Below are 13,112 nucleotides of genomic sequence, written 5' to 3'. Positions count from 1 at the left end.
GCTCGTACTATGGGTGATTTCTGGGGTGGAGGAAAAAATGGGAAGGAAAGGAGCTAGCGCTGTAGCTTGTGCAAAAGGCAGTAGCATACTCACAATATGAGTGACTTCCGAGGCAGAAGTAGGGCTGGGCGATATGGAGCAAAAAATATATCTCGATATATTTTGCTGTATCTCGATATACGATATATATCTCAATATCTTTACAGGATAAATAACCCCCCAAAAACTACTGCAAAAAAAAAAAATTCCAAATATCAAAGTCTTTTTCTATTGAAAATTAGAGGTAGGCAGGTTAGAACAAAGTGCTTCTGCGAATTTTCTTTTAAAAATCCCTGTATACATATTAGAGCTGCACGATTCTGAATAAAATGAGAATCACGATTTTTTGGCTTAGAATAAAGATCACGATTCTGGGGAACTTTATTTTAAAGATTTTGACATGAACATTAGGTTATCAAACAGCAGTAACATAGCAGTAAAATAAGACATAATAAACTTGGCTTTAAATTTAAAGAAATTTAATGAAAAATAATGTAATGAAAAAAAACACCATTAAACATAAAAAAAAAAAAACATACAAAGTTATAATGTCCGAGAAAAGCGATTTAAAGATTCTTAGCTAAAAACGCTTGCCTGTCAACATTTTATGGCTATCGCCGTCCTCTCTGTGTGATGCCCAAGTTTACTTCAGCATTTTACAAATAAATCCTAATCTAATCATGACAAACCATATAACGCTGGAAAGGTCTATGGCTCCTAAATAGATATTTGACATTTTGTTGTGTTACAAATTGTAGAGTGCACTTTAAAAATCTACTTCATAACAGGAGTTTTGAACTTTTTCACAGACATCCTTGTTGCCTTTTTCCCTATTACACTTTTGAAATAATAAGAAATTATATATCAGATGAAAACTTAAAATTTCAAAATTCTTCATTTGAAAGCCATTTTAAAATAAGACATTGCATTCACATGGACAATGCACATCAAAATCATATTACAAAATGTTTTTGCCCATGAATTATAAAGATTTAAGATTCAATTCTTCATTTTCACGTCTCTGTTCAAAAATGGGAGTAACAGTTAAGGGGTAAATGGATCGTCATGCTCATTTAGGGGATGTTCACATGAAGCGTCTTTTGCGCGCGCAAGTTCCTTATTTCAAATGGAGATGCGCGGCTTGCGGGTCCGCGCCGCATCGATATAAAAACATCTCAACTTTACAGAATGTCGCAAGCGCACCGCAGGTCATGTGACATGAACTAACCAATCGGCTTCCTCACGTTTTTCCGTTACATTGAAACCTCAGCAGAAACATGGAGGAGCAGCTCATCATTGTGGTACAGGGATTTCCTGAACTTTATGATTTGTCAAGCCCCCTTAGCGTTTTCCACGCGCTTTTAGGCGCAACATGTGAACCGCTTCTTATGGTTCCATTGCTGTGCCGGTCCATAAATCTGTCACGATCAAAGTACTACTCTTTTAATTTTCAAAGTGCAAATAGAGACCGAACTTTTCAAAGCATGATACAGAGAGTTATTATAGCCCAAATACTAATAACAGCCTAGATATTTTATGTAGCCTAATTTGCGTGCTTTGGGGACTCGCTCTTTAAACGTGGGGTATTAAAATTGCTTTTGAATGCGCTTGCGTGTTTTACTTTGGTTTCGTTTTAACGATCGCCCGAAAATCTCGGTTCGTGGTGCTAGAAGCTCCATATAATGGAGCCGGTTGTCCTTTTTTTTTTTTTTTTGCGACGAGTTCTGTAGCCTCCGGGCTGGTTGCGGGCGCCGCCGTGTTGAATGAGATGACAGGCGAGGGGAGGGGGAACAAGTAATGAAGCGGAGGCGAGCACAGCACAGGGAAGGCAAACAAGCAAAGTGGCGAAAATTTAATACAAACATTATATCGATATATACGATATATCAAAATTCATATCGAGTTTAAAAAATATCTCAATATATTTTAAATATCGAGATATCGCCCACCCCTAGAATACAATATGTCCATTACTGGGTTCTACAAAGCTAAGGCAGCCATGGAGCCATCATCTATATGAAGCCTTCAAGCAAAAAAATCCTTGCTGCACCCTCTCATTTAAATATCAACACATCAAACACTTGTGGAGTAGGAAAAAGAATTCTCCATTCATGCACATTGTGGCTGTCTGCACATTTAAATCCTGCACTGCCCAATATATCTTTAAAATGAAATCAAATCCTTCCAAATCCATCAATAATGTGAGGATCTTTGTCACACAGAAAGGCAAAATTCAACACAAAATGAGTGAGAAAAAATGTAGGCCTGCTAGTCACATAAAAAGAGGGAAAATCGCACGATGGCTGATCCATGGGCCCAGCCAGTATTTTTACAGAAAGCTATGTTCAATACCCACAGAAGAGCTGTTGGCTGGAAATATGACCAGCTGTCTCAACAAAAATGTCCTTAAAGAAATAAGGTCAGAGGTCAATAGAAACTACAACTTGCACAGTGGCGTACTCATTGATGTGCACATCACACAGACGACGTTAAGACAGTGTGATACAATGTATTACAGGATACCTGGCTACGTCCAACATTTTAGTATGGACCCTTTTGGTGTCCATTTATTTACAGAAATGGGGATCAGCATACTTGTTGAACACTTAAGAAAAGTCTCCCATCACCCTCTATCTTGACGCCACAGGGGGACTGGTTTCAAAAATTCCTGATCAGCAGAAAAACCACCACTCCCAGTCACTGAATTGCTATCCAATGAACATTCAGTGCCCCCATTACGTTCTGGCTAATGCAGTTTATGCGCCATTTATTAAGTTATACACAAATCCGCATCTAGCAAGTGGAAACTGATTACAGCTGGGCGTTAATGCAAAGTTTTTTGCTTGCATTTAATAAAGAGAATGTGCTGTCATTTCTTGACAGAGCATATGCCATTTGTCAGGGCCAACATTTATTTGAGGAACCAAAAGGATTCACTGTTCTGCACATCTGCTCTGCCCATGTCTTAAAAGCTGTTCGTCAGGCAATGCTCAGGGAGACAGATGATAAGGGACTGGTAGAGTTTGCCACATTTTGCTTTGCCAGATTGCAGAATGCAAGCACAATGCCTGAGGCCACACAGATCTTCAGGTTGATGTGTATTGTTTTCACAACAAATCAATACACAAAACTTGTTCAAGAAAGTGTTTGTGCTTTGGGTTCCCTGATCACAAAATCAAAAGACAAACACACTGAAGAAACAACAGAACTGGAGGAAAACAAAGAATGGGACTTGGAAGAAAAAAACCATGCAAACACAATCATGGGCAGTTCAAGCTTCTCCTCTTATTTTCGGAGGGTGTTGGAAGAGGCTAGGGAGCAGGCAACACATGACATCTCTGAAGATAACAATCCATACTTCTGTCCAGGGATCATCACCATTCTATTTGACACATATATTGGAATTTTTCCAATGTGGAGTGGATTGCTCCTGGGGGATCTTAAAAGACATGCCTCAAACCTTTCTCATGCTGAGGCAGAAAAGACACGGGACACCAACTGTCATGTAAAGAAGTGGTTCGGCATTGTCAGACAATCTATCATGGCCAAAATGAAAAAAATCACACAAGGAACGTTTATCAGAAAAATTTTCACATCCCTGCAAGGCCGTTACAGAGAGCTTATAATTGAGAACAAGCTGTCCCAAAGTTTACTGCTCAAGCCTGCGCCACCAGTAGACATTGAAGATCCCCAGGAATCTTGGATGAGGAAAAGGAAGACAAGGTTCATGGCCAAAAAATCTCAATTCTACCCAGTGCTCCATCACAGTGCTTTCCAAACACTGAAGCCTCATGAATGGTTATTTGGAGAGGTATACTCATCATGACAATCGTATTTTTTTTTTTTACTATATATACAAGTAAGAAAATATAGCATTTAGCACAGAATAAGGGTTATTTCAGTTTATATATTGTAAATTTTCTCCTTAGGCTATGGAGTGTTACATCCGAGCCATTCTTAATACTATGGGACTGAATTCTCAGTTATACCAACTAGGTCATTACATCACAGGAGTAATCCTGTATGGTTCCAGGGAGCAGATGGCCAAACAAGGTTTACGAAAAGTAAGTAATTCTAGAACATTTTTTTAAATCTGTACATCTACAATGTGCAATAGAAGAACCTTTTTGTCTAAATGGTTCCATAAAGAACCTTTAACATCTGATTAAACATTTTGTTTCACAAAAGGTGCTTTGTGGCAAATAAGGTTGTTCAGATTTAAAAAAAGGGAAGCAAGAAATGGTTCTTTAAATATAGTGCAATATATTATTATCACATATATCCATCTTCTGGATATATGTTGATATATGTTTATAACATATATGAATTTCCCATAGTACAATTTGTATATAAACATATATTGCAAGCATATATATAGTTAACTTTTATATGGTATTGCATGTTATGACCATATAAGTTTAGAATATATATTAAAATTGTATATTGTATTATATGATATGATCATATATGTTAACAATATATATCAAAATTATATATGGTGCTCTATGTTTTGACCATTTGTTACCAATGTATATTGAATTTATGCAAGTTTATTAACCATTTATGCCTAAAAGATACTGCTTATTGTAAATCATATATTTTTTTGCTTAACTTTATGGTTTCAATTCAGTTTTCTGGGGGAAAAAATAGAGATGAATATATAACCTGTTCAAAAAATGCCAATGTACTAGTTACTTGTATGGTGTGCTAATAACTGGACAGTTTACCAGGCTCTGTATGATGTAATTATCTGTATAATTTCTTTGAAACTACTTTCTGGGAAAAATACCATCCAAATCATTATTTTAATATTAATCTAACAATTACTTGAATTGCCCTAATACTGGCTGGAAAAGGGTACTGTCAACTTCAAACAAAGTTAATAAAAATTGTATTACTTTGTAAGCAACACAGTTCATGTCACCTTGCAGAGGAGAAGCAGGAATGTAAGGAATAGATGGATGTTGTTTCCATAATGTTAGTATTATTGGGTTTTATACATACATAAAAATATAAAACTATAGCAATATTTAAATATGGACAAGACTGTAACATGTTTCACTCTGATGTTCTGTAAAAACATTTTTATTTTATTTTATGCAATTAATAGAAAGATCATTTCCGATCTGAGATGAAGTAGCTTGCTGTTACTTGTTACCCTGTATGTTGTGTTTAACACTGTAATATGAAATTTAATACATATTTTTCAGTCAGAGATATTACTCATGTGATAGATAATTGTTATAATCTCATTTAGCACAGGCTATTATACTTAATACTTTATATAATAATATAATATAATCCTTTACAATCATAGATTTTTAATTTCAAAGATAAATACATTGTCATAAGGATCCAGTTTCAGTTAATTATAGTTACATCTCTCTGCCAACACAAATTTAATTTTGATTAAAAAAAATCGTAATGAGTTTGAAATATTCATATTCATTTTTTTATGTATTAGATATAAAATTGTATAATTAGTATCAATAGCTTTGTACTTTTGATAAATCTGCAGTTCGTCCCTTCAATTCATCCCACGTACTAGGTACAGATGTACAGTATTATATGTGTTGTATAATCTAAAATTATATTGATTTTAGTGAACAAGACTTTTATTTTGGTCTGGAGATGTGACGTCATAAGGCTGCGGCGCGCTCCTGCATCTGGGATTCAAACGGAAAAAGGTGTGCTTTTAACAACTGAAAGTGTTTAAAATAAGACAACTCGTTTAGAGAATTGCATATAAAAATGTGAAGTGAATTGTTAGCCAGTGCAACACTGTAATGCCCTATTTAGTGGCACTGTAGTCCCTATATAGTGAATATTTTTTCCTAACGAATTCGGTCACTGCCAGTAATATTAGCAGCGTTCGAGATGCACTACACTAGCAGCCGCTTGCGGTCGGGGGAGGAGTAAAGAGACGGCAGTCAAGTCGGACACTTATAGAGGATGAAACTGTATTCCAAACATACACAAAAAAGGAATAAAGAAAATGAAGAAATGAAACTACATAAGATAAATAAAAAAAGTTACCCTATCGTTTATTCTATACAATCGTTTTGCTTTTTTTTTTTGTTAATCATATTAAGTATGTGAGTTACTTTACTGTAATGCAATATGATGTTTATTATTTGCATCTTGGTTTTGTAGTTAGCTATAGGACATTTTTCAAATATAAGCAGTTTATTCAGTGTAGTGAAGCCGCTCACAGCATCCATTAAAAAAACGGCCTCTGGTTGACCAGTTTTTTCCCCCCAAACTTTACTCTTATACAATAAGAATATATATTTACCATATCGCCTAATCTTCATTTTCATCAATAATGTTTTGTTTGAATATTAGATATTCGATATAAAGATTGATTCCATACAGGAACTTATTTAAGAAAAAACACGCAGCACACGTCGTGCTTGTCGTCACATAATCTGACCAATGAGAAGTGTGTCGTCATCAAGGCTTTCGCAGCCGATTTTAAGCAGCTGCAGCGCCTGACCTCTGCGACTGCTCTCGTTTTGCTCTCACGGTACTTTGATGGCACACGTGATCGAAAGGCGGCTGCAGCGCCGATCAAAGTCGGACAAATAGGCCCTTTTCACAATGACGTCAGAAAACTTCCGGCTTTCCGCAAAGCAGCGTATACGTACTTCCGTTTTAACTTGCGCGCGCTGGTTAACGTTACTTCAGGAGAATACAAAAGGTGATAACTAACAACACGAAAGGTAAAGTTTAAAATAATAATGTTTACGTATTTAGCGTTATTGGTTCTTATATTTAGCGTATTTTGATAACGTTAATGATAATTCCCAGTAACTTATAGCATTCTTTAACGTGTAACGTTAACTGTCGAGGAGGGGAAAGTTAGCTAGCAACAAGATAAATCCATTTCCATATGCTGATGTGATTTATCATTTATTTCTTCCTGGTTTCATTTTTCAACAGTTTCCCATCCAATAAGCATGGCACAGTCATCTTGTAGATGCTATTGTAGTGTTCCTTGTTGTTCAAACAACAAACATAAATTTCCCTATTTAAGTTTCCACGATTTTCCAGTGGACGCTGAAATTCGTGTTCGTTGGGTTAGGGCGATCAAAAGAGACGAGGGACCAAGTTTTAAAATACTCCGTGGGAGCACCTACGTGTGTAGTCAGCACTTTACCCCAGAGGATATAATTACATCAGCCAGTGGACGAACCAGGATTAAGAAAGGAGCAAAGCCGTCTAGATTACCCTGGAATGACTGGGGTAAAGGTAGGACACTATTAAGCCTGGTAGTACTTTAAAATAACAATAAATCATAATTTATTATACTATTTACAGTTTACATTCAATTATGCTAGTATGAAATAAACGAAGTTGAATAAACGAACTAAATATCCATATTGACATTTATGTGTATCTATTTCACATCTCTAGGAAGAGCCTCACAAGCTGGACAGCCGGTTTACCAGAGAGCAAGGAAGCATTTTAGGGCTGCAGTCCTAGATGAATCTCAGGAGATGCCTGTAGGAGACTTCACGGAGGAGGCACTGCTGGGTGGATTAGCAAAAGAACATGACTATGCCTACCATCCTTCTCCTGGTTAGTGATTCAAAAACAGATTAACAGGTTTTTCTATGTGGCAATAAATTACTTTGTAACTATAGGGTTCGTTGGCAGAGCAGCTGTGCTTACTGTAAAATGCCTTTACAGGAAACTCAGTTACTCTGAATAATACCACAGAATATGATAATGATTTGGATGATTGAGAACCATTACAGAAATTACATTGTAATTTTAGTTATTGTAGTCTCTTCATTTCATAAAAGCCAAGAATTACTGTCAAGCTCACTAACAAATAACATCCAATAATGAAGACGAAGTGAAAACTAGTATATGACTCAATGATAAACATTAAGGTGTATGTTTTTTTCTTGCTTTAAAGGTAAACTGGATGCTGCCACAAGGAGAATTCAAGAGTTGGAGCTTCAGGTTTTGTCACTAGAACGTGAAATCCAGCAGCTGATAGTTAAGCAGCAGCAGCAGCAGCAGCCTCTGATTTTCAAGTTCTGTGTCACAGATGAGGACTTTCGTTATTACACTAGGTTCAGCTCAAAGGAGGTCTTCACTGTGTTTTGGGAGTCCGTTTACCCTTCTGCTTCAAGACTTGTGTACTGGTCCAAGGCACAACGAACAGCACAAGGGACACCGAGCCCTCAGCGAAAACTTCCGCTCATTGATGAACTGTTCATGTTTCTCTGTCGTGTTGCAGCTGGGCTTTTGGAGAAAACCCTGTCATCCATCTTTGAGGTCAGCTTGTCTACCGTTAGTCGCATCATCTTAACATGGACAAGCTACCTTTACCAGGTTCTTGGCTCGCTACCATTGTGGATGACGAGAGAGCAAGTGCAGGCCACAATGCCTGACAAGTTCAAGCTCTACTGCCCTCAGGTGAGAGTGATAAAAGACTGCACCGAGATCCGTTGTGAAACCGCATCTTCTCTCTTACTACAGTCGGAAACATTTTCCAACTATAAAAACCACACCACCTTTAAAGGTCTAATTGGCATTGCCCCATGTGGGGTTATCACATTTGTATCTAAATTGTACACAGGCTCCATCTCCGATATAGAAATAACTCGCCAATCACAGATCTTGCAGTTACTTCAACCAGAAGATGGAGTAATGGCTGACAAGGGGCTCCAAATTGAGAAAATGCGGTCACAGGTGGGGGCAACCCTCATCATCCCTCCACTGAAAACATCAAATCAGCTCAGCACAGAGGACACCCAGAAAACACAGGCTATTGCCCGTCTGAGAATTTTAGTTGAGAGGGCGATACGCAGGGTGAAGGAGTACCACATTTGGGATGGGCTTGTTCCTCTTTCTATGGCAGGTTCAGTCAATCAGCTGTGGGCCATCTGTTGCCTACTGTCAAAATATCAGGGACCTCTTGATATCAAAGGAGACAAACCCGTCTGAAGTGTTTCCTTTCTTGGGTGAGACTAATTCTTCAGTACTTTTAGCTGTTAGACACTGTGTAGATATACTGCAAATATAAGTGCTATGTAATATATATTTTTAAATTTGACACTGTGTAGATATACTGTAAATACAATTGCTTTGTAAAATATTTGTAAATTTCTATGAACATAGGGATTTGTATATGTTATTAATAAACAATGTTGTGAAGCATTCTGTAAAAAGTTTATCCAGAGTAAAATGCATTTACACCTTAACCATTAAAAGAACAACAATATTTTTAAAACTTGTCAATTTTTTATTTACATATTTGGCAATAGCATATAAGTGAGGTGAATGAAACTAATAAAAAGCTTCCATAGCAGCTCAAAGCTACAAACAAGATTGGAAGCAGTTCCTTGCAACCATGGTACATAAGCAAAAAGTGACCAACACAGACTATAAAGCCCATGTATATTTACATACAATGCAACATTGACTTAAGTTGTAAATTGAAAAAGTATTTACAACAGGAATTATATGCATCACAGATGTACATAGAACTATTTACATTTGAAAAATCTGCCTCAACGTAATAATGCATCCATGTAGATGTTGTGATAAAAATAATCCAGCTTCTGTCGCATTGAGTTGATGATCTCCTCATCCCTAAATACTCTTTCAACTGTGAAGTCAGTGTGGGTATCTGTTATAAAATCACACCACTGAAGTCCGCTTAATGCCAGCTGGCCTTGAACCTGATGATAATACTTGTGGTTTTTCTTGAGGCAGGCCTGGCTCGAACTGTGATCAGGTGTTTAACTTGAGCAACATCTTCAACATCACAACTCTTTACCTCTGCCAACCCAAATGGCGGTGTTTCTCTGGGGCTGAAGACTTTAGCATCAGGGCTGGCTGCAAGGTGAGGTGCATCAGGGTGGATGATGACCCCACACTGCGTCACAGAGACATCACAAAACTCTGAATATTGCCTCAGTATGTCAGATTCCAGGTCCAGCCCTCTTTTCATAGCAGCTGTCTGAGGAGTTCCTCTCAGAATGCGAGCAGCCAAAGAATTTTGCAGTAGACTCTCCACGAACATGGCATATTTCACCAAATCTGCTGGCTGTAAGTCGGGGTTTGCGTACCTGGGTCCACAGCTGGCATTCCGACTGCAGTCGTGTTTCTTCCTCAATTGCAGCAGACATCTCCCTTGACACTTTAAGGCTCTCTGAGTGGCATTGTTGCTTGTAGTTGGGCTCAAATTGGAAATTGAATTTAAAATTGTAACCTTCTTAAGGCAACTGAGGAAATCCAGGGGCACCAGGGTGTTTAATAATGTCTCTACTTATCTCGGGAGGGCACTGGTAAGAAAACAAAGACCCAAATGGCACAGGGTCAAATTTAGAGTCCTCAAAATTAAGGGCCTCGAGCCCGTGCAGCAATTTGCAAATGCCTGGTTGTGGGCATTTGTCTTGAAGTTTCTCAGCACTGTTAATGATGTGAGGATCTGGAAGAGGCCCTGACAAAAAAGTGAGATATGACAAGTTAAATGTACATATCACTGTCATCTGACCTTTCGTAGTTTAGCAGACACCAACACATATCACCTATCTATAAATACACATGAAAATGTTTTGAGCTACCCCAAATCCTTACATATTAAGAAATATTCATAATTTGCAGAAGATATCAACTGAAGGCTTAAAGGGAAAAGATACTAATCAATGTTTTATTATACATTAAAATATTTGGAGATGTGTTCATTCAGACTTACCACCATATGCTCTGTACAGTGTACATTTCACTCCAGTTCGGGCATGATCCTTAGTCTTTGGTACTGGTTTACGCACTACCATGTCATTTGTTGCCTCAGGAGCAATTCCCTGTAATGTATTGATGAGAAATTTTTAATTTACAAATGTCATTACAAAATTCTAGTCCAACATCATTAAATGTAATGAATGTTAAAATATTACATGTGTCCTAGGCCAGTGCCAGGTCTGCAGAGAGCTGGTGCATGACAGTGGCAATGGCACTGTCTTGAATCCCATGGTACAGTAGTGAGCACTTTGAAACAATAATGCCACAATGTGGTTGCACAGTGCTTTCCCAGCAGAGCAGGTACATGACATGCATTTCACTACCACAGGAACCTCTTTCGCATGAAATGTAACCTGACAAAAGAAACAAGAAAATAAGTATTTGCTCACAACAATTTTGGAACAAATATTTGGAGTAATTGAACAAACTTAAAAATTAAAGCAAGTCTATGAACTTTGAACACCAATTTTTTATAGCTTATAAGACAGAATATATATCAGCCTTTAATGAACCCTAACAACACTCTTCTGTTTTTAAATGTAAGATTGTCATCTAGAGTTTGGCGCCACACACTCATTGACACCAGGCTGAGAAACACACTGAACCACAATGGAACTTTGTGGGATACTGCAAAGTCTGCAACCGCAGCAGAACATGAACATGAGCTGCCTCATTTTTCCTCATGGACCTGTGACAGCGCCCTCTCACTATCAACTCGTTGACAACTACATTCGAAACTATTCCAATGCAATGTTTTGGTGAAAGGGCACAACATTAACCATGAATGCGTTACTGACTTTTATCTAACAATACACAATCTATAGCAAAGTAATAATATCAGTAATAAACATGATTGCAACAAGGGTTTGCAGGTCTGTATTACAGTAAATTTATCAAGAATATGGACTTTCACTGCAGAAGAGAAAGCTAACAACTAGCAGCTACCGTTATCCTAACTCCTCCGCTAACGTAAGTTGGGCAGGACAATACAAAATGCTTACCTTCATATGCAAACAGGTACTGCTCAATGAAGAATTTGTATCCTTTATCAAGTTTGGAACGAGTGGTGAGTGAAAATTTGTCTGCAAGACGATGTACATCACCCAGATTTATTTCTGGCAGGTGTTGAAGGGACTGAGTAAACTCCATAGCGTAGCGTTATGCTGGCGGCGGAAGTAAACATACACTGCTTTGAGTCAGAATGGAAGTTGCGTGACGTCGTGTGAAAAGGGCCTATCAACACAGCTAGAACTCACTCAAGTCAATCTATATCATGCATAAATACAGCTGACTTACCTCTACCCATTTGACGGATTATCAGCATCCCTCCACCACCCCATCTCCTCACTCGGTTCGGGCCATTCCCATGTTTGGAGCCCTTCCCTGAACAGCACGCCAAACATGCTTTACATACTCCAACTAATTATATGTAAGTGGGAACTCGTGAAATGTCTAACTACTGTCTTATCAAATTAAGGCCAAACGCATAAAAGTTTAAACTGACAAAACACACAGCTGCATCTCTTAAAGTTTTAAGTGCACATTGTAAGCAAATAATTTGAAGCAGCCATTATGAACAGCTGATTTGTACAGAGCCATCTGACGACCAAACCACATCGGGACAATTTGTGTTTACTATGTACAATGGGTTTTTTTAGCGAACCGTACATTTAGTCGGAAGACCACCTCTTGGTTTGGTCTCAGATCAGTTTGCTTCTGAGTGTCTGAAATCAATTGGAGTATTAACAAATAGTGAAAGGTCCCCTTTATTGCAGAAATGTATGCCTACATTAATATAATACAATTCCATACACTATTCATATTTAAGCTAAAATACCAGGGTGCAGTAAGTGTTACTAGAGCAAATCAATGGAAAAGCCTTCAGACTGGATCGTTCATGGCCCTTGTGTGAATTTTCAAATGGACTTTAAGGTCTCAATGTTTTTTAAACTTTTACCACAATGAGGGCAATGTTATGGGCTCTCTTCAGTGTGAGTCATCATGTGCTTGTTAAGACGTACTCTATGATCGAAACCTCTTCCACATTGATGACAGATGTAAGGCTTTTCTCCAGAGTGAATTCTTGTGTGCCTTTTAAGATATACTTTACAAGTGAATCTTTTTCTACACAGTTGGCAGGAAAAAGGCTTCTCTCCAGTGTGAATTCCCACGTGCCAGTCAAGCGCTGCTTTACGACTGAAACTTTTTCCACATAGTGTGCAGGTAAAAGGACACTCTCCTGTGTGAATTCTCATGTGCTCTTCAAGACCTGTATTACGAGTGAAACTTTTTCCACACTGTTGGCAGGT

General features: G+C 37.9%; 1 protein-coding gene and 1 long non-coding RNA gene across 2 annotated transcripts; one reads left to right on the top strand and one right to left on the bottom strand.

The window, feature by feature from the left end:
* Nucleotides 1–5,697: 5,697 nt before the first annotated feature.
* Nucleotides 5,698–9,261, top strand: LOC141334063 (uncharacterized). The gene is made up of 3 exons (XM_073839214.1): nucleotides 5,698–7,290; nucleotides 7,456–7,620; nucleotides 7,964–9,261. Exons 1-3 carry the CDS (start codon nucleotides 6,999–7,001, stop codon nucleotides 8,998–9,000), a joined length of 1,494 nt encoding a protein of 497 aa, XP_073695315.1. The 5' UTR covers nucleotides 5,698–6,998; the 3' UTR covers nucleotides 9,001–9,261.
* A 1,494-nt stretch (nucleotides 9,262–10,755) lies between these two features.
* LOC141334069 (uncharacterized) lies at nucleotides 10,756–12,562 on the bottom strand. The gene is made up of 3 exons (XR_012355465.1): nucleotides 11,805–12,562; nucleotides 10,959–11,137; nucleotides 10,756–10,865 (listed from the first exon to the last, which is right to left on the bottom strand). It is a non-coding gene; the product is annotated as an uncharacterized lncRNA (long non-coding RNA).
* Between the last annotated feature and the right edge of the window lie 550 nt (nucleotides 12,563–13,112).

This window comes from Garra rufa, chromosome 4, assembly GCF_049309525.1.
Source record: "Garra rufa chromosome 4, GarRuf1.0, whole genome shotgun sequence".
Classification (NCBI taxonomy): domain Eukaryota; kingdom Metazoa; phylum Chordata; class Actinopteri; order Cypriniformes; family Cyprinidae; genus Garra; species Garra rufa.
The sequence above is the reverse complement of the archived record's forward strand: the minus strand, read 5'-3'. Positions and strand labels throughout refer to the sequence as shown.

Excerpts from the sequence above, each read along its gene's own strand:
- LOC141334063 (XM_073839214.1), top strand. The coding sequence starts at position 6,999 with ATGGCACAGTCATCTTGTAGATGCTATTGTAGTGTTCCTTGTTGTTCA. Across the intron at positions 7,291-7,455 it reads CTGGAATGACTGGGGTAAAG|GAAGAGCCTCACAAGCTGGA; the intron begins GTAGGACACTAT and ends TCACATCTCTAG. Across the intron at positions 7,621-7,963 it reads TGCCTACCATCCTTCTCCTG|GTAAACTGGATGCTGCCACA; the intron begins GTTAGTGATTCA and ends CTTGCTTTAAAG.